Source organism: Lepisma saccharinum, chromosome 11 (genome assembly GCF_977018435.1).
Source record: "Lepisma saccharinum chromosome 11, izLepSacc3.1, whole genome shotgun sequence".
NCBI lineage: Eukaryota > Metazoa > Arthropoda > Insecta > Zygentoma > Lepismatidae > Lepisma > Lepisma saccharinum.
In genome coordinates, this window is record NC_139239.1 from 79,405,932 (window position 1) to 79,426,027 (window position 20,096).

Genomic DNA, 20,096 nt, shown 5'->3' on the forward strand with positions numbered 1-20,096 from the left:
TTAAAAATTCATAAAAGTTATAAATATGCAGATATATAAATATAAATTATTCTAATGATATGCAAATATATTCACATTCTGCAAATTAGTTCTAAATTTTATGAAAATATATTTTAAATACATGCAAATAAAATATAAATATTAAACACCAACATCCACTATCGTATTCTTCAACTACTATTGTGCCATGAAAGCACATTTAGGGTATATGGGGAAGGGCCCCACATCATTTCGATTTCAGTCATCTTGGAGGTAATGTGATCAGCACCATGCTGTGGCCGCCTTTCACCCCCTCCCCCCGGTACCATTTGGTTTTAGGCTGGGTGGGCCCTAGAGCCGCTTTATGTGGGAGACAAAGTATAAAATATTCCGACCTTAGATCAGTCATCCCACGTTTCCCCCCTGGCAGTGAAACTAGAATCAAATCAGGCTATAAATTTCACGACAAATGCAATGGTGAAGGTTTCTTCAACCTATATTTAATCAGGAAAAAAATACTACTGTAACAAATGTATCGTTTCCCAGGTATGAGAAAACAAAGTCATATATACAGGGTGGACCAAAAGTCGCAATACATAGGAAAAGAATACATATGTTGTGGTAAGAAACAATGTATTCATATAATATGCTCTACGTGGTTACCATTGATTTGCAATACGTTTCTCTCACTCTTGCTGAACAAGCGTTAGAAAATAACACGTTAAAAGATAAATAGATATGGAAACTTAAAAACACAATTTTAATTTCCTATGTAGCTATTGCAACTTTCGGTCCACTATGTGTACCACGTCACCGTTTAAACATTTTTAATTGAATTCAATATGGCGAACACACAAATGTGTTCCCCATAAACCTAACATGTTTCTATCATGACTAATTGTACCCAGCCTTAGTCCTTTACTTTTATAAGTTATGTTAAGGTACTTTTGAATCACCATCTAGGCCCTTATAGGTGATTTGGTCAACATGAGATCAAGAAATATATATATATATATATATATATATATATATATGTGTGTGTGTGTGTATGTGTGTGTGTGTGTGTGTGTGTATTCAGAAAGTTGGAAACAGAAAGACCAGCTTTTTCACTTATTACCTGTTTACCATGGGTGTATATAAGGGGGCGTTCACCTTATCGAGATGTCTAAAAGTAAAGATAATTAGTTAGTTAATATATGAATAAATTATGACCGTCGCGTGATGTGTGTGTATGTACAATATCTAAAACAAGCACGTGTCTTCAAAGAATATAGCGTTTGACAGCCAAAGATGTACGTACTTACCATGCAAAATTGAAGTAAGAAATTCCCAGTGTAAGGTAATCCACAATGACACGGAGGATACTAATAGAAAAGCTAGCAAGAAGCGAATTGAATTGACAGAAGTTCCCAGGTAAAGACTGCCACACAAGCAAGCACACTATAAAGGTAGTTCTCAACCATTGTGAGACTGCGACCCGGTAAATTAATTTTTAAAATGTCGCTTTCCCAATCACAATAATTTTACTCGTAAATACCTTGCTACTTTTTTACTTTATATGTAAATTAATACCCTTGATATTAAATATTAATAAATCAATTAGGACTATCATAAAGATTAATAATTTGATTATGTTAAGGTTTATTGACACATGTAATGAGCCGCGGTAGCTCAGTCGTTGTTGACCTCCGTGGCGAAGTGGTTAGAAAAGCGCACTGCAATGCCAGGTGTCCGGGTTTGAATCCCGTTACGGACATGGATGTCCGTGATTGTCTGTCCTGAAAAAACTGAAATAGAGATTTGAATAAAGTGATCTGAGTGAATGAAGTGTGAAGCGGGAACATACCGCTTAGGCGCTTTCCTTAAAGAGAAAAATCGTTATGGGGGCACGCGGCGCCCAGCCGATATAAAGTGGGTACCTAGAGGAAACTCTTGGGCTAAAAGCGGCCAGAGGCGTGGCGCTGATCACATCATTCGCACCTTCGGCCGTGATCAATAAAATGTGGGGCCGTAACTCCACACCCCCAATACGCCTTCATGGCGTTGTGCAAAGCACAGGGGAACATTTTACTTTTTTATATTGACACATGTAAAATTAGGTTCAAATCACTTTTGAACTACAGGATCTAATGGAAGAGTTTCCTCAGGACAAAGCCATTCAAATAGTTTGAAAAGTGCTGATTTTCATCATGTTGCATTTTAAACACAGAAAATTTCAATTTATAGTAATCGGGAAATCGACGACTATATCATTGCAGTCGGAGAAAAGATATATATATATACATTTTATTTGATATTAATGACTTAGGCTGGACAATAACTGTTCGAGGAGAACTTCTCGTGTCCCAGTATCATATCTGTCAAGACCCGCCAGCCCGCCGGTTGGGAAACCACTCTCTGAACATGATCTATGCAAACTACACGGACATTCCTCGACGTCTGTATGAGAAAGCTTGCAGTGACGAGATTACCCTGCGGGACAGTGAAAATTTCATTCGTGTGCTTTCACCACCTGTACAGGCTTACCTGAACGTGTGCGTCAACATGGTAACGTTTGCTCAGTTCGAACAAACAGAGGACGCGTTGCGGGGGGAGCACGAGCTTCGGGGGTGCAGTAATAGTGTTGCCCACGAGACGAGACTTTGGCCTGTCTCGTCTCGTGGAGTCTCGTGGAAATGCTGTCTCGTCTCGAAAATATTCGTTTGTCTTATGACACATGGTCAATCTCGTCTCGTCTCGAATTTTTAAAAGCCTGTCCCGTCTCGTCCCGTGGGCAACACTATGCAGTAAGAATGATAAATTAAGAAAGACCGATAGTTCACGAAAGCTTTCCTCTCTGCGTTAAAATATATTTTTAATCAAATATATTCTATATTTATGCCCCTATAACTGAGAAAGAAAATGTTAATCACTAGAAATGTAGAAAGTGGATTACCAGATTAGAAGAAAACCTTCAGTAGCTCAATAGTTCAAGTTAATGATTACGTCGCCGAAGGGTAAAGGACAAGCAAAAAAATGCGTTGGCTTTCTCGACCCAAGCATTCCTGACGTATTGCTTATATGCTGTATCTGACCCTACCTCTGTGACGTCTTCATCAGCTGAGAGGTCGTTTTCTAAGTTAAAATTGATCAAAACTTACTTGAGAAGAACAATGAGAAGAGTGAGAGGGAGTGGATTGACGCTGTTAAGCATCGAAAGAAACTGAGCTTGAGAACTGGACTTGACCAAACTACAAGAAGAATTTACTTCCATCCTTCCATCAAAAACCCTGAGGACTGGTACTGGGCATGTACCAATATTAAAATTTTTGTGGTAACAGTTTATTTTCATATATAATTATAGTATATAATTGTTTACAGTTTGTCTGTTCTGTTAATTTTTCGTTGCAGTTCTTAGATTGATTCTAGTTACATGTATGTTCGTGTTTTCATATTTGTATGTACCTAATATAAATGTAGGTGTGAATTAATATATTAGATAAAATATTTAAAAAAAACAATAGGGTGTACAACTGAAAGTTGAGGGGGGACGCAGATCGTATTAGTTACGCTACTGGCTACATAGCGCATTTCTGAACTGCCTTAACGTCTCCACACAATGTCATTCCTAGCTTGATACCAGGCTTTTCATGTCAAAACTGCCATAGACTTGCCAGTATTGAACACATGGGTCATATAGAAATTAAATGCAGTTGGTGTAGCTAGTACTAGCCAAGATTGACATTTACAATAAATATTGTATGTATATATATTTATATGTGTGTGTGTGTATATATACATATGTGTGTGTGTGTGTGTGTGTATATATAGGCTATATATATATGTGTGTGTGTGTGTGTGTGTGTGTGTGTGTGTGTGTGTGTACATATGTATGTATGTATATACGATGGTCATTCGGAAATTAAGGCATGAAATAAATCAGAAATAAATAAGCCTGCACTGAAGGCGTCTCAGGATCATCGAAACACGAACAAGGGATTTACCATTTCAACAGTTTATTGTAGGAACAGTTTATTTTGCCGAGTATTTACGTTCAGGCGTGTACCTTAGTTTCTTTGATTTGTAAAATAATATATTACAATCGGTTTGTAAGTGTATTACTTATACAGTTCAACGTTCAGTTGAACCATTGACCTCCTCGACGTTAATAAATAGATTCTGTGTTCAATTTCTGTTAGAGCCACTTTGCACAGTAAATTCAATTCCACTTTCAGCTCTAAAGTCAACAATAATTAGCCTATCTGAAGATACAGGAACATTAAATTTTAGCAAACTTATTGCCTGGAAAAATTTTCAAGCATGTTAACATACGCGATGTCATGTATAGTTTTATTTTGTTCTACCTAGATTTTCAACTTTTTACGCTGATTGTGACGATGCTGATCTAATCAATATGTCGGAGGAACAGTTAGAAAGAACACACTCAGCCATATCAGGAATCGAACGCGACTGTCGGTGAAGAGATAGAGATTCATGTTCCGTTATACGTACAGCCTAAGACTTTGTGTCAGGCTAATATTTTCTAAAACGATAAATTTCTAACACTTCTGTATAAAATCACAGTAGAAATGCAAGTCTGTATTCTGAAATTTGTTATAGTTGTACTGCTGGAGGGAGGTAACTTCAAATAATTTATATAGTGTTGGGAGTCGAGTAACGTATAGACTGATTCCACATCACTGAATGTAATTACCAGGGAATGAATTTATATGTAAATACATATTTATGTATGAAGCAGAAATGAGTTTTTGCATTATCTTTGCTCATCATACCATGTCGTGGTGGCTCAGTCGGTAACGCGTCTGACTACCATGCTGAAGGTCCCGGGTCCCTGGCCGGTTCAAATCCGGGAAATTTTCTAACGTTGGAAGCGGCCCCGGCGCCACCCAGCGTCGAATGACATGGGTAGAGTCCAGCACAGATATTTCTGCCGTGCGATGCGCGACACAACTCAAGAAGCAGTGTTGCTAATGGAGCAGATAGAAAAATCGCTGCAGTGCGCCGATGCACAGCTGTTACGTACAACAATAAAATTAGAGAATTCAGGTCTATCTAACGTTGAGTTTTAAACGTCATGCATTATACCAGGACTAGGATTAATATGTACTAACAAGTGGCTTTGTATGTAGCTACATACATATGGACTAAAAATTTGCAAAATATGAACTAACACATACGTAACATTACCAAAAATGCTGCAAAGAAGACTTCTTCATACGATTCCTTATTTGAGTGATTTCAAACAAAATTAAAAAAAAATATTATTTTTCATTGCATTAATGTACTGGTGGCGTTCTAACTGTTCACTCCCAAAACCCGTATACACTGATACGGAACTGCAACTACAGATAATAGCATGCCAACGTGTTAAACCGCTACAATTGGACCACAACACTCCTCCTCAAGCAGTATTATTATTTCCTCTCTGTGATCGGCGACAGTCGGTTGCCTTTGTTGTACATTTACAAACGATGCCGGCTTCCACAACAATAAGAAGTACATATGCTGCCATTAGACGATAAGCTGCGCGGATTTTTCTTTTGCTATGAACCAGGGCCGGCGCTAGTTATTTTGCCTCCCTGGGTGGTGGCGGCAGATGCCGCTCCATTTCGAACCCCCCGTTACGCAGCAACGGGAAATTTAAATCAATATATTCCTAAGTAAACCATCAAAATATAAAATAAATAATGAGACTTCTTATGCTATTTCAATACTATTAAGCGCAAAAGAATATCTCGCTCGACCACAGTTTTCAATAGGCTTATTTTTTTCTTCTCTTCAAATTTTGCCGCTCTGGGCGGTGGCACGGTTCGTCCTCCCCTTCCGCCGGCCCTGCTATGAACTTGGTCACCCATCAAAGCATGGCAATTTTAACGCAGAAAACAATATGCATCGCATTTAGCAGCAAAAATGACAGCCCTCTATGCAATTTCTACAAGAACACACAAGAGTTGAAATGCTGTTGGAGCCACATCATTTATTTATTTTGAACAATTCCACAATTATGAAATATGAACAATTTGTGAATTAAACCTGTTGAAATATGTAAAATTAAGTATATTTTCCTTAAATATGTAAAAGTAAGTATTTATTAAAGTTAGAAATAAGGAAAAAAATTGACAATAAAATGTACCTTAAATCACTACAAACATTACTATTCGCAAAGATATCACAAAATTTCAGCGATATTTCCTCAAGCTAAAAGTATGTATTTACCTATAAATCCTAGCTCTGATTATTCAGTAGATAACATTGAACACAACTATGGGTTCGGTAAATTGTCTACAGTTCAGAAGCACCCGCACACAACGTCAAACCGGTCAAATACTTAGTATAAAATAAAAATATGGTGCTTCCAATCCAACAAAACTCACCGTCACTTTACCTGCCTTTCCCCTTCCGTGACAGTAATAGTGCATCATTATTACAGTTGGCAACACTAGTTACTAGCTAGCCAATGAACATGCACTGCATAAAAGAAGCAACCATTACGCCGTGCTATATTGCCACATTACCTTATCTGCCGAACGGTATGAACCGCGAGCTGGAGCGCTATTCAATTGTTTTCAATGATGTTTGCGCGAGTGTGTCCAGGAATGGAATGACAATATGGCAACAATAGCGAAGGTTGGCGAGCAGGGTAGAACACGTGATGCTAAGATAGAGGGAGACGAAACGAAAATTGGTATCTACGCAACGGCAAAAACATGTGTGTTGTACTCTACCTGGCGGAAATCCTGGGGGCTAAAGGCGGCCAGGGGCGTGATGCTGATCACATTACCACCACTCACAAAAGGATAAAGAAAGTGTGGGGCGTAACCCCCATACTCCTTATACGCCTTCATGGCGTGGTGCTAAGCACAGGGGAGCACTTTACCTTTTTTACCATCATACCATGTAGATTCGAAAAATGCAGTCTTTATTTTCCATACTTTTACATATATTAGGTTTTGGCTCATATTTTAGTTATTTTTACAAACTATTTCAATATTTAAGAACATTTCTCAACATATATTCCATATTCACTCAATAACTACATGTCCCCGTGCGACCAAAAGAGTTGTGTGAATTTCCTGCGAATAGCTGACAAATGTGAAATATACTCCCATTCCTTCTTGCGATACTGAACGCAGATTTAGTCACTATAAATCCAAGAGACAACAGAAGGAAATTCATGTTCGAACACTTACAACAAAATTTTGTTTTGGAAACAGAAAACCAAAAGACATTGTGTTGTTTTACAATTAATGTCAATGTAAGCGTACTGTATTTTGTGTAGCTCATTCAGGAGGACCCAAGAATGTTGACAACTTGATTATTTTGTAGTTAGTGTCGTTAAGTTAGTATATCCAAGTTTATCCATCCATTAGGTCCGAGTAATAAATGAGAGATTATGACCCAAATGAAAATTGAATCCGATGTTGTTCAAATAATGTATCTTCCTTCTCAATGAGGTTGTCTTCTGTGATAATCAATATTTAATGAATAATGTTCGTAGAATTAAAATACCATGTACGTGAATTCAAACTGCACTGTAATGCTCAAAGGCACTGCAAGAATCAAACTTGATTCAATTTTTAAAATGTGGAATTCCTTTATTGGTATGGATAACTATTGTCTAATGAATGGCACAAAACTATTTTTCTGAATTCAAATTGTTGACATTTTTTTATTCAATTTGACCTTCAAGTTTACTTTATTCACAGAAAGGCTAATCGGGAGTGAGATCCGAACTACTATGTGCCGTGACAGGGGTATCGAACCCGAGACTCCTTGATTACAAAGCGAGGACGATATTATACAAGAGTGTTAACGTAAAATCTTCGTTGAAATGAATAGGCAACCAACGTGACTAATATGATAATAAGAAAATAACTATAATTGTATATGTAATTACTGCGTCACGGCCTTGCCAGAAGTATTTACAAGTTCAAGTCCAGAACTTGTTTTTGAGTGTCTCCCCAACATTTTGATCTAATTATCATTCTAATTTATTATTATAATTAGCCAAAAGTGACAGGAAAGCGGTACACAAAGTAAAATATGTATCGTACAAAACAGATATGCAATGAAAATCAAATAGATTTTGGGGTACCAATTAAAAGATTAACTAAATAGCGTTATGCGACGGCTGCGTCCGTCTCTCTGTCTGACTTGATAGCATCGTATCTATGCATATTTGTAATATTTGCATATTACTTTTTCCTCTATCTCTTCGTGCCGTATTGAAACCTAGACATGAATATTTCCAGTATAAATATGTTCGTATTTGGTGGGATTTCACGAGTCTCGTGTAATATCCAATGAGCACAAATAATAGATTTTCACAGTCGTCAAAATGTGGTCAAACGCTGTAAAAATAAGTGCATTTGATATTTTACAGACGTGTAAGGGCGTATACGAGGTTTTAGAAAGAGAAATGTGGTCCAGAATCCTACATTGACTACAAATACGAGCTGTTTGTGTCTTCGTGAAATAAGAGCGAAGTTACATTTCTATAAAACATTTTCGCGTACAACAAGAAATATCAAGGATTTATCTGAAGGGATGTCTGTACGTAATTTACATATAATTTCTAACAGAGACAAAAAAAGAAGGATGTAATGTAGAAATTTGTTCCTTGTTAAACCTTCATAAAATGTGTTCAAGTAACATAAAATGTACCACACGACTTTGAATAGTTACGTTTAAAACTCAGTTCAAATGTCATTGTTGGTTACAGGATATGAAAGGAATGCTACAAAAATGTTAATATCATTTTTAAAAATGACAAAATTTATAATGCGAGAATCTATCATCTCTACCGCTGAGATCTCGACAAGCAAAATGTACTTTAGAAAGCTTTTCTTCCGTGTGACTTCTACCTTGAAAGGTTTTCGGAATTTTGTGGTAACAGCTTTAGAGCACAAACACACACAACACCATTTTTGTATTTACTTAGTAACAAGCGGTTACAAAGATGAAAATGAAATAAACGTTGCTGAAGATTATCAAAATAAATTTATTGATTTCTGTAGTACAATTGCTTTAATCTTCTACACACAATAAACACAATACATATTTTCTTCCATGTACAAAAATTAAGTAATGTACATATTTCTATCATAATATTATAACATGCATGCCCCGATTAGTGCCACTAACTTTGGCATCCAGTCTTCAATGTTCTCAACATATTCAGTACGCAGGGAATTAGGACTGGCACATGTTAATCTATCTGCCTTAATGTCTGCTATATTAAGATTTTCATGATGGAATGAAACGTCTTGTTGTTGGACTCTTAAGAAATTTAGAATAGCGCAATTGCAATTTATACCATTGTCGTTCAAATTTAAGCTAACTTTGGCTTTTTTATATTGAAACTTCACCAAATCCTTGTTATTAAAACTGATAGAATTAATTGGGTTTCGTCTCAAATCAACAGTTAAATTCATAGGTTCGTAAAGAAGGTCATTAGCTGTAATAATGCTAATTTTGTTATGTGCAAGCCCAAGGTATGAAAGATCTTTATACAATTCCCTCCAACTGGGAAATATTTGTATCACCGAATTGTTGGATAAATCTAAATTTTGTAAGTAGGTGTTTGTGTAGAAAGCCGTGTAGTATGTTACCTTTTCGTTGCCTACCGACATAAAATAATCAGATTCAAAGCTGAGTAAGTTATTCGCAAGATTAAGCCTTACAAGACCGGTGACGTAATCGAAAGCCTGGCGTTGTATTCTAGAAATCTTGTTGTCATTGAGATATAAATGTTTCAATGAATCCAATGGTTGGTAAAACGAGAAAGTTTGTAATGTGGACAATTTGTTATGTGAGAGATCTAAAGTTTCCAAATACCTCGCATTTGCAAATTTGCTATCGTCAACTGTTTCGATCTCATTAAAGCTTAGATTAAGCTTTTGAACCCTTCTGAGAGATAAAAATATGTTCGAAATATCTTTCAATCTGTTATGACTTAGGTCAAGATCTCGCAGACTACTAACTCCGTAAAATGTATCTGCATCTAAGAAACTGATTGCATTATGGCTTAAATCAAAATACAGAAGCTTTGTTAGATTCCAAAACATTTGTGGATGAATTTCATCCAATTTGTTGTTGTTTAAAATCACATGTGTATAGCTTTTGTGCCTAAATAGGTTTTGAGGCAGCATTTGAAGGTTATTGTGGTCCAAATAGAGCCTAAACATATATTTGGAATCCGCCAGAAAATTATCCGGTATTTCTTCAATTTCATTTTGACCTAAGTTCAGGTTATGCAGGTCATAAGCTTTCATCAAGAAATCAGATGAAACTAGCTTTATTCCACACTGTCTCATGTTTAATGACCAAATGTTAGACACGTTAAAAAATAAACTGTTGTCCACTCTTCCTATGTCATTATGAGACATATCAAAATATTGTACACTCGCAGGGACTGAAATGTCATGTATTGATGTCAATGAGATGTTAGTAATATAAAGGCTTCGTAATTGTGTAAACTCATCAAAACTGCCTTTGTTAAGGGATGCAAAGTTATTAGATGCCAGACTCAAAGACGTCAGGTTGGCAACACTCCGAAACAAGTCTTTGTTAAAGCTACTTAGATTGTTTTCTGCAAGAATTAATATTTTGAGATGCGGTAAGGGGTTGAAAACATCCGTAGGGAGGGTTTGGATTATGTTTGTGTTTATTGACAGCTTATGAAGGTTCTTCATACCAAAAAATATGTCAGTATGGAGTTGTTTGAGCTTGTTCCCGTGCAAATATAGCTCTTGGAGATTACTCAACGAACTAAATATGAGTGGAGGTAAGTATGAAAATTTATTATGTCCCAACGTTAAGTATCTCAGCTCGGTTGTGTTAAAGAACAACTCTTGAGGTAGTGTTGTTAGGTTCGAACTTTCTAAGTATAATTGCAGCAAGGAAGCTGGAAAAATTCCACTCTGCAGTTCAAGAATATATTTGTAGAACACTCTTAGCTCTTTGAGATTATGTAACTCCGTAAATGTTTCTTCACTTAAGTTTAGCACATTTGTCTCACTTACTACGTGTATCTCTTCTACGTCCCTGCCTCCTTTTCTCACCAACAATAGATCTTTAATGGGCTTGAAATGCTGACAGTCTACTGTTCTCACATATCTAATGTCATCCATGCCTGGTTCAGAATACAACTGGTCGGGAAGACGAGAAGAAGAAGAATTGCTATGGCATCGAATATACATTCCCATGCCATTAAAATCACTGTAGAAGACCGTGATCGTTACAGCGTCGTAACAGTGTATTTCGAGCAATTGAGCAGTTCTAGAATATGAACACTTTCTTGAAGATAATTCTTCATTGACGTACATTTGGCTGCCAGAACTTAGCGCACATGAAGAACTAAGGAAGATGACATTCAAAGTCACACATATGAGGGCTTCCTTATACATCATGACGTATTTAAACTACAGTTTTCATTATGAATATGGATCCCACTTTAAACTGTAGGCCCAGTCCCGATTAGCATTCACTAAGCGGAAACAGTAGATTACTTGGCATTGGGTCGTGTGTTAAAATATCCTCCCTTTCAGATAAATCAAGTCCTTCCTGTAAATACACTACGATTCGCCGTGAAATGATCGGTTTTCCTTGAAAGAAAAAAAGAAATCAAATATTAACATTCTTTATTAATAATTACGAACATGTTACATGTGGATCATATTATAGTAAAAAGTGAATTATTGGTGATGAGTGCATAGTGGATATGTATAATAATCAAATGTCTGAACGTTTTCTCCTATTAAAGATAAGATGTCATTTACTATCATTATTACTAGAGTTCGGAATGTCAGGCATTTATTTTAGTTAAAATCGACATTCAATATATGCAAAATAGGCACTAAAAAGAAAGATATGTACAAAATAAGCATAGAAATTCACATTTAAAATTGATTCACACATATTATTTTCTACCGACCTCCGTGGCAGAGTTATTAGCACAGCGCGCTGCGAAGCCAGAAGAGACCTATGGTCGACCTTGGAAATGATGAAAAATAAATCACAGTTTGATGGCCACGAATTATGTAATATGTGGTAAGAATAGTCCACGTACATTTTTCACCTGACATTGTTTTAGCACACAGTTTGCAACTCTTACTGTAATATAAATAAATATATAATTACAGTATTATTTTTTATCGTTTTCATTATATTTTAAGCTCATTATATTATCTACAACGTTTTTCAATTTATCCATTTAAGTTTAATTTTCCTCTGCGCTCCAGTAACTACATTTGTATTCTCCAAATATGAATGTTTGTTTGTTTGAGTTTGAGTTTTTAGTCCACTTTATGCACAGATATGCTAATCGGGACAGTATCTAAAGTTTGAAGTGGGATCCGAACCACCACGTGCCTCCACCGGGTATCAAACCCGGGATCCCTTGATATCAAGGATATCAAGGCGACAACTTTACCACTACGCCAGCGGAGTGGCCCCACAAATACGAATGTGATGTATGGTGTTGGACTTTTTGAACCTCCAGACACACCCTATATTTATTACGTTAGAATGAATGAATGAATATTTTCTTTCTGCATGGGCACTTTTGGCCGTGTAGAACACTTCAATATGTACGGGGTAATCCTTTTAACTAAAATCCTTGCCGAGAGTTAAAAAAGCCCCTTGTGAAAGGTTAGAAGTACATGCTGCAAAAGAGCTTCCAAAGAACATACTCAATATATTTACAAGGTAAGGGCATACTAAAAGAAGAATCCTCATATAGAGTGTCCTCTCTCACAAACCTAAAAACATTAGTTAAAATACTCTCATCATTGGATGATAAATCGCTGGTAAGTTTGAAAAGCTTCTCTGATAAAATTATAATCGGCACATTCGAAAAGGATGTTCCGAACATTTAATATGACATTATAGACACGGCCTTGCCGGAAATGCCGATATGTGAGCAGTGCCGGATCTACAAGCCGCCAAACCCTACAGTGCGGAGACAAGTAAGCCTTTAGGGAGCCCTCAGTCTTTGGCATAGTATAGGATTCGGGTATGTAAAAAATAAACGTAGTTACTCAGGGATACAGAAACGAATACAATACATACAGGTAAAGCTGAAGTTAAAGTTCCGTGTGCACATAGCACCGAGCCATGAAGGCCCAGTTAGGGTATGTGGGGTAGGTGATGTCATCAGCACTACGTTCCTGCAGTCTTTTTGAGGCTGGTTAGGTCCTGAAGCCGATTTATGCGGGGACAAAGCCGAAAAAATTCCGACCTGAAATCACCCACACAGGGTCTTCCACGTGGCAGTCAGACTAGAATCAAATCAGGTTAAAATTTCACGATAAATGCAGTAGTGAAGGTTTATTCAACCTGTCTTTAATGAGGAAAAAGTTATGACTGCATGACTGTAACAAATGTATCATTTTCCACGTGTGAGAAAACCGTGTGAGAAAACACCACGGGCGCCGAAACCTGGGGAGGGGGGAAGGTTTCCAGACCCCTTCCCTCCCAGTGCATAACTTTCAACATACACATAACTTTTGCACACAGAAACTTTGCACACAACAGGTGGGAAATTACGCAGGATTCTGCTCTGAAATGGAAAGAATCAATAATATGGAGGCCTGTCTGATGGGGTAGTGGTAACGTCGTCGCCTTGTAATCAAGGGGTCCGGGTTCGCTACCCTGTGGAGGCACACGGCACAGTGGTTCGGATCATACAACCTTAGTGACAATGAAGTTCGACCAGTCACAAATATAGGAGTGCGTTGTGAAAGAAGGAGAACACATGCATATGCTGAACATATTTTATTCAGCAAGCTACATGGAACAAAGGAAAACATAAATTTCAGCTGCAACGCAGCAATGTATGGTGTCCACACAAAATAAAACATTTTCGTCCATCTACACGTGACATTGATGTTCGACCACTGTTAGAGGGGATCCTGTTTACCATGGTGTGACGCCGCCCCGTTGGCGAATAACTCTGGCAAGGCGTCGGGGCATGCTGCGGACGAGTCGTTCAAGGTATTCCACATCGATGCGGTGCCATTCCTCCTGCAGGCAGGCGATAAGAGCAGCCTCTGTCGTGGGTCCCCTCTGTTGCACAGGTCGCTTAAGAACATGCCACACATTCTCAATGGGCGAGAGGTCGGGACTCGATGGTGGCCATGGCAGAGTTCGCACGTGATGCCGAGTCAACCATTAACTTGTCAGCCGCGCTGTATGAGGCCTGGCATTGTCGTGTTGAAAGATGAGACGCCGCCTGTGGAACAGGTGCCTTCGCACTGTGGGAAGATGCCGCTCAAGTATGCGTGTATAGGCGTGTGCATTCACAATGCCCTCACAGACGTGTAATGGGCCAACCCCAGATGCCGTCATGCATCCCCATACCATCACTGACGCAGGTTTCTGTACCCGACGTGCATAGCATTTAGCTTCATTCTGTTCCTCCTTCCGACAAATGACTGTTTTCCGTATTTTCCCGTACACAACATTGAAAATGGATTCGTCCGTCCACAAAACTCTGTTCCACTGCCGAAATGTCCATCCCCGGTACATTCGTGCCCACCGTAGTCGATTGCCTTTGTTCAACATGGAAAGGAAGGGTTTACGTTTCGCCTTGTACACTCGGTAACCGCATCGCTGTAGGTAACGGCGAATGGTTCTGGTTGACAGTTCAATGTGAAAGCGTTCTCGAGTCCACAGTCGTAATTCGGCCACAGAAACATGATTGTTGGTCTGGATATAGCGCCTAAATATCCGTAGGTCACGCACGCTCAGCAGGCGTTTTCGACCAGGGGCCTTACCTGGCTCTGTAGTACCCGTATTTTGGTGGTGTTTGATGATGCAGTGAACGGTTGACTTGGGTAAGTTCAGTTGGCGCCCTATTTCCCGTTCACTGAGTCCATCCCGTGGCAAATCCACCACTCTTCTCCTCACGGTGTTGTCAATAGGTTTGCCCCTGGCCATGGTGATGATGCACTGCGGTTCCTCGGTGCACAGCACGCGCTTATATACGGCAGGCTCCCTTGTCGTGTCCGTGATGTCATGCTTCCGTCGAATGCGCCACTATCTGGCATTTACCGTATGGGTCTGGTGCCTGGTCGAAGTTCAATGTCACGTGTATAGTTCCCCGTTTTCGTTCTTTACGTGACCTTGGGTGCAACATGCTGGGATCGCGATTCTTGCCTGCTCACACGAATCCTCTTACACACATGCGTCACTTCTGCGGGTCACCCATTCCACCGCCTATGCCTCTGTGTATTTAACACTAGCACTACCAGGAAATTGATTATACAAGAACTACCAAAGGGGTCATTTTGACCCCTTGTGTTTTAAAGTTTTTTCTTAGGTTGTAATTGAGCGTTCCTTTGGGAACCAAGACTTGATGTGACTGGATACAAAAATAAATATGCATTAAAAACCACACTAGCTTCAACCAGGTATCAAACTCTGGTCTCCCTCACCCAAGGCGGTTGGACAATATGTGTATAAATATACAGTTGAAATCTTTTTAAAGATAAGCTCAGGAATATTTATTATATAAATAGATTACACATTTAGTTAAAAATATAAGATATATGAGCAAATAAGCGAGTACAAGGTTAGGTTAGGTTAGAGTGTCAAGAGTAAATTTAAGTTCTGATAAGAGTAATAGTAATAGTATAATGTTGAGGCATATAGGTATATTTCAATGCATATCTGAACAATACAACCATCTCTGTTCCTAAAATAATGTTTTTCAATCAAAATCAAAATCATAAAGACATTCTTGTACTTTACTCGAAAATCACAAAACGCAGTGGCCATCTTTATTCAGGGCATGTGCGGCACACGATGTACTTTCGAACCACATTAGTGCATGATCCGCAGACAAATTTCTTGCATCGGAAACACTGATCGGGAGTTTTGTTTCCCTTACACTTCCCGATCTGGCACTTCTTCCTTTTTCCGGTAGAAGTCGTAGATGCTGCTGGCAAATCTACTTTCGAAACACGCTTTTGTCTAATTTTCTCATAGAGTTCTTTAGCCAACTTGATAAGAAAATTCTGTCTACTAATTTTCCTATTGGTAATACATTTGTACAAGATATGAGAGTTTATGGCGGCCAAATCAAGTAGGTTATAAAATAGCTGTAGCCCGACCCTGTGGCCGAGCGGTTAGCACATCGCGCTGTGACGCCAAGGGTCCCGGGTTCGAATCCCGGTCGGGCTTGGTTGTTTGTGAATGTCCATTCATCAATTTCATCCTTTCATCACTCATCCTCATCTTCGCAAATTAGCCAAGAGGCACAAAACGCGAAGTAAAATAAACTAAATCAATCAATCAATCAATCAATAAAATAGCTGTACCGGCCACCTTCTGCTAGCACCCTTGACAGAATATTTACGAGCCATTTGATCTACAATGTCTACACCAACTTTCTGCTGGTTGTAAAACAAAATTGTTTCTGGTTTCTTCTTTTCGTGAGCAGTCATTACCTGTACGTCAGTGTGAAGGGTGCTCAATATCAGTACATTTTTGTTTTTCTTGCATTGATATGCAGTTAGTGTGATATCGTCCACGGTTTTGAGTACGTCTGTGGTATACAAATCTTTATTATGGGAACGAACTGAAGCTGGAATTTCCCTCCTGATGCTTCGGATAGTACCAAGCAAACTTATTTCGTTATTTTTTAGTTCCCTTGCAAGGTGTAGAGACGTAAAAAAGTTGTCACACGTTACATGCAATCCTGAGTGTACGAAGGGTTTCACAAGCTGTAGAACTACATGTTCAGAAAGATATATGTTTGTTGGCCTCTTTTCATCTTTTCCTAGATATGGAAAACTATTTACAATATATTTGTTTTTCACTTCAACGAGCATCCAAAATTTGACGCCATATTTGTCCGGCTAGCTACCCATGAACTGAATAAACGGACAGCGAGATTTCATAGGAAAGAGCTACTCATCAATAGTGCAATAAGTATCGGGATTGTAGCACCTTTGGGAATTTTCAATGAACTGATACCAAATATCAGAAAATAAGCAAAACCTGTCAGTTTTACGTCTTTCGCTCCTCGTAGATTTGAGATCAAATCTTATAAATCTCATTATTTCATCAAACCTATTTCTGGGCATGACATTCCGAAAGAAGCTGCAGCCCACGTTTTCAGACCAGATACACTTTACACTTACGCCATTCATCCCCATTGCTCCACGGAAATACAACAAGGCAATAAATGCATCAAGCTCATCTAGAGAAATCGACCAGTTAGGATCATCTAAAACTCGACGGGCCTCAGCTTCTGTACACTTTTTTATATTTCGCAGCATGGTATCAGTTACAATCAGTCTGAATGCACTTGCACAAGTATCATCCACATTACGCGTGGCATGTGACGTGGGTCCTGGTTTGGTACGAACTATATTATGTTTTTGTAATCTTCCGCATGTCCTGTTCTTTACATCCAATACCGTCCACACAGTCTGATCCGGAGCCACTTCACTACCACTATTTTGAGTACAATTCCCTTGTTCAGATTTTTCACTTGAATCACTTGAATCACAATCAGTATATTCGACATCTACGTCAGAACTACTGGAGACATCTTCTTTGTCAAGGTCTGTAACATCTTGGTTTTCAGTCCAGCTGTCACTGCCTTCATCACCAGAAACACTATCATCAATATCCTGCAACTGTGCTAGAATATCTGCCCCTGTAAGTCGTTTACTTCCTGCAGACTCCATAATTTACAAACACTAAAACACCTTGCTTCAAAACAACCACAATGGCTGTTCACAATTGTTTCAAGAGCATCTATAATACACCTTCATAAAAAGGTATCTACAAGAATAGAAAAAGTCGTGTTTTTTTTATCCAGGGTTAAAAAATAGGCAGGTGTCAAAATGACCCCCCCTGGTAGTTCTAGGTAAATCATCATTTCTAAAGAAAACCAATAATAATTTAAATCTGATGATTAGAGAGAAGAAAAGTTACGACACCTGTTGAGCATATTTTAATTAATGTTCAAATTAATGAATGACGAATGACGTTGAGGGGTCAAAATGACCCCTTTGGTAGTTCGTGTGTTAATCACGTATTCCTTTCTGGTCGAACTTCATTGTCACCAAGGTTGTACTTTAAACTGTAAGTCCAGTCCCGATTAGCCTTTCTGTACAGTGTCTCTCAAAAGTTTTAGGACAACGACATTTTAAAATAGGCAACCCAATTTACACAAGGCGTTGGTGGGTTGCGTGTAGAGTTAGGCTCAATTTCAGGGTTGCCACATGCACAATAGATATTTATAAAATACGCGAAAGAAATAAAAACAAAGACGTGAGAGAAAACGAAAGGTGACAAATGAGAGGAAAAAGAGATAGCGAAAGGAGAAGAGGAAAAGTAGAAGATAGAAGAAAGAAAGGATAGACGAGGAGAGGAGATGTAGTGAGGAGACGAGAAGAGGAGAGTGGAAAGTAAAGTAAAGGAGAGAGAAAGAGAAGAGTGGGATGGAGATAAGATGCGAGAAAAGTAGGGAAGGCGATATGAGATAAAAGCAGAGCGAGCAGAATGCGGTGAGAGGAGAAAGAGAAGAGAAGAACAGAAGGGACTGAAGAGAAGAGGTAGTTGCAGAAAATATCGTCTCAGCGTCAAGAATTGATGCATTGGTCAAATTATCGACATGAAACATTCAATAACATTTTGAAATGTATTAGATCGGTTCGAAATGCCTTTTGGCTTAGTTCAGAGCAAGATAAAATCTTCCATGTAAGATCTTTGTTTTTACCTGCGATTATAGCACTAAAAACATGAATGTAATTTGAATATTTATAAGAATTATCCAATTTTTGTCCACTTCTCGGTTCGTTGAAATGGAGACTTTGCAATTTAATATTTCCCCTCCCCCCATTGTTAATTCCAAACTAAATCATTCCGTTTCACACGGCGTGGACAATGAACACAATGGGATAGGTCTAAAACTTACGAAAATTTTCTGCCATCAGAAGGGTTTGAACCTACGACCATCAGATTGACAGTCCTGGACGGTAAACACTACCCTACAAGCTTTCGCTCCTAGAAGCAAGTAGAAGGAGCTGACCAATGTGAAATGTAGATGCAACTCTCCTCCTACATGTAATGTGCAAAGAATACTTGTTTGTAACAAAGAAAACGAAGGTAGTACGACTCGGCGAAAACATTTAATGGAGTATTGGACATGATGAAAACTTTTCAATCGATATTTGCGGAAGTATCCTTGCATTGAACTCGTGTGGGAAAGGGGTAAAATTAGTATGTCCTGATTTGCCACAAATATAAATAGTTATTTCATTAATATTTGTCAATGTCTTTGAAGCAGTACACAATTATCGTTAGAGTATCATAATTCACGATCTTATACATGAAAATATCCCTTTTAATGTGTGTCAATTCATTTATTTGTTTATTTTTTATAAATTCCATATGCAGAACAATGTAGCCACTATACACTGCTATTACAAATAATGTTACCATGCTCTTGTTTATAATAAAAGGAGAATTAAAAAAAGAACACCTAGTATGGAGGATCGAACCTGGGACCGCTGGCAGCCCAATCGAGAACTCTAACCACTACACCACGCCCTTACCTTCGATTAGAACAACAATTTTTAAGTATTCTGCCCTCCAATATTGTAAATGTCGTTGGGTATACATGTAGTTGATCTTTTACTTTAATTTTGAATTGCTTTCTTGTAGTATAGCAGATATCTTCGAGAAATAATTTTCGAAGTTATGAAGAAAAACTAGAATATTGGTAGTTGCGAAAATGCGAGTTATTTCTTCTAACTTATTATTGTGATCAGACATTATTAATGGAAAATATCTAGAGGCTTGTTTCCCTTGGAGTTCTTAATTATTCTGTCGCGTGAATATTGTAAACGTTACCCTGCAAAAAGAAGTTCAATACTCTGATATAGCTCTGTACTTCTAGAATTACTCTATACACATGCATTTGAAATTTAACTCTGAATTTATTTCTTCGTTGTTAGTATATCTAAGCTTGTGAATATACTTTATTTGTAATTTTATAACGGTTACATGAACATCTACGAAATAGTTCCTTATAACAACCTCCGCTTGACCAATTTGCCAATATAAACAAATTGAATACAGATTGTCTTCGAGCTTAC

The 20,096-nt window shown here is 38.2% G+C and overlaps 1 protein-coding gene across 1 annotated transcript in view; it reads right to left on the reverse strand.

Annotated features, from left to right (window-relative positions):
* Window positions 1-9,048: 9,048 nt before the first annotated feature.
* Window positions 9,049-20,096, reverse strand: part of LOC145995328 (uncharacterized) — a 42,303-nt gene continuing 31,255 nt past the window's right edge. Inside the window, exon 2 of the mRNA XM_083131936.1 lies at window positions 9,049-11,585. Within this exon, the coding sequence (XP_082988062.1) occupies window positions 9,090-11,390 (2,301 nt within the window). The 5' untranslated portion in view covers window positions 11,391-11,585 and the 3' untranslated portion in view covers window positions 9,049-9,089. The remainder of the gene's footprint in view (window positions 11,586-20,096) is intronic.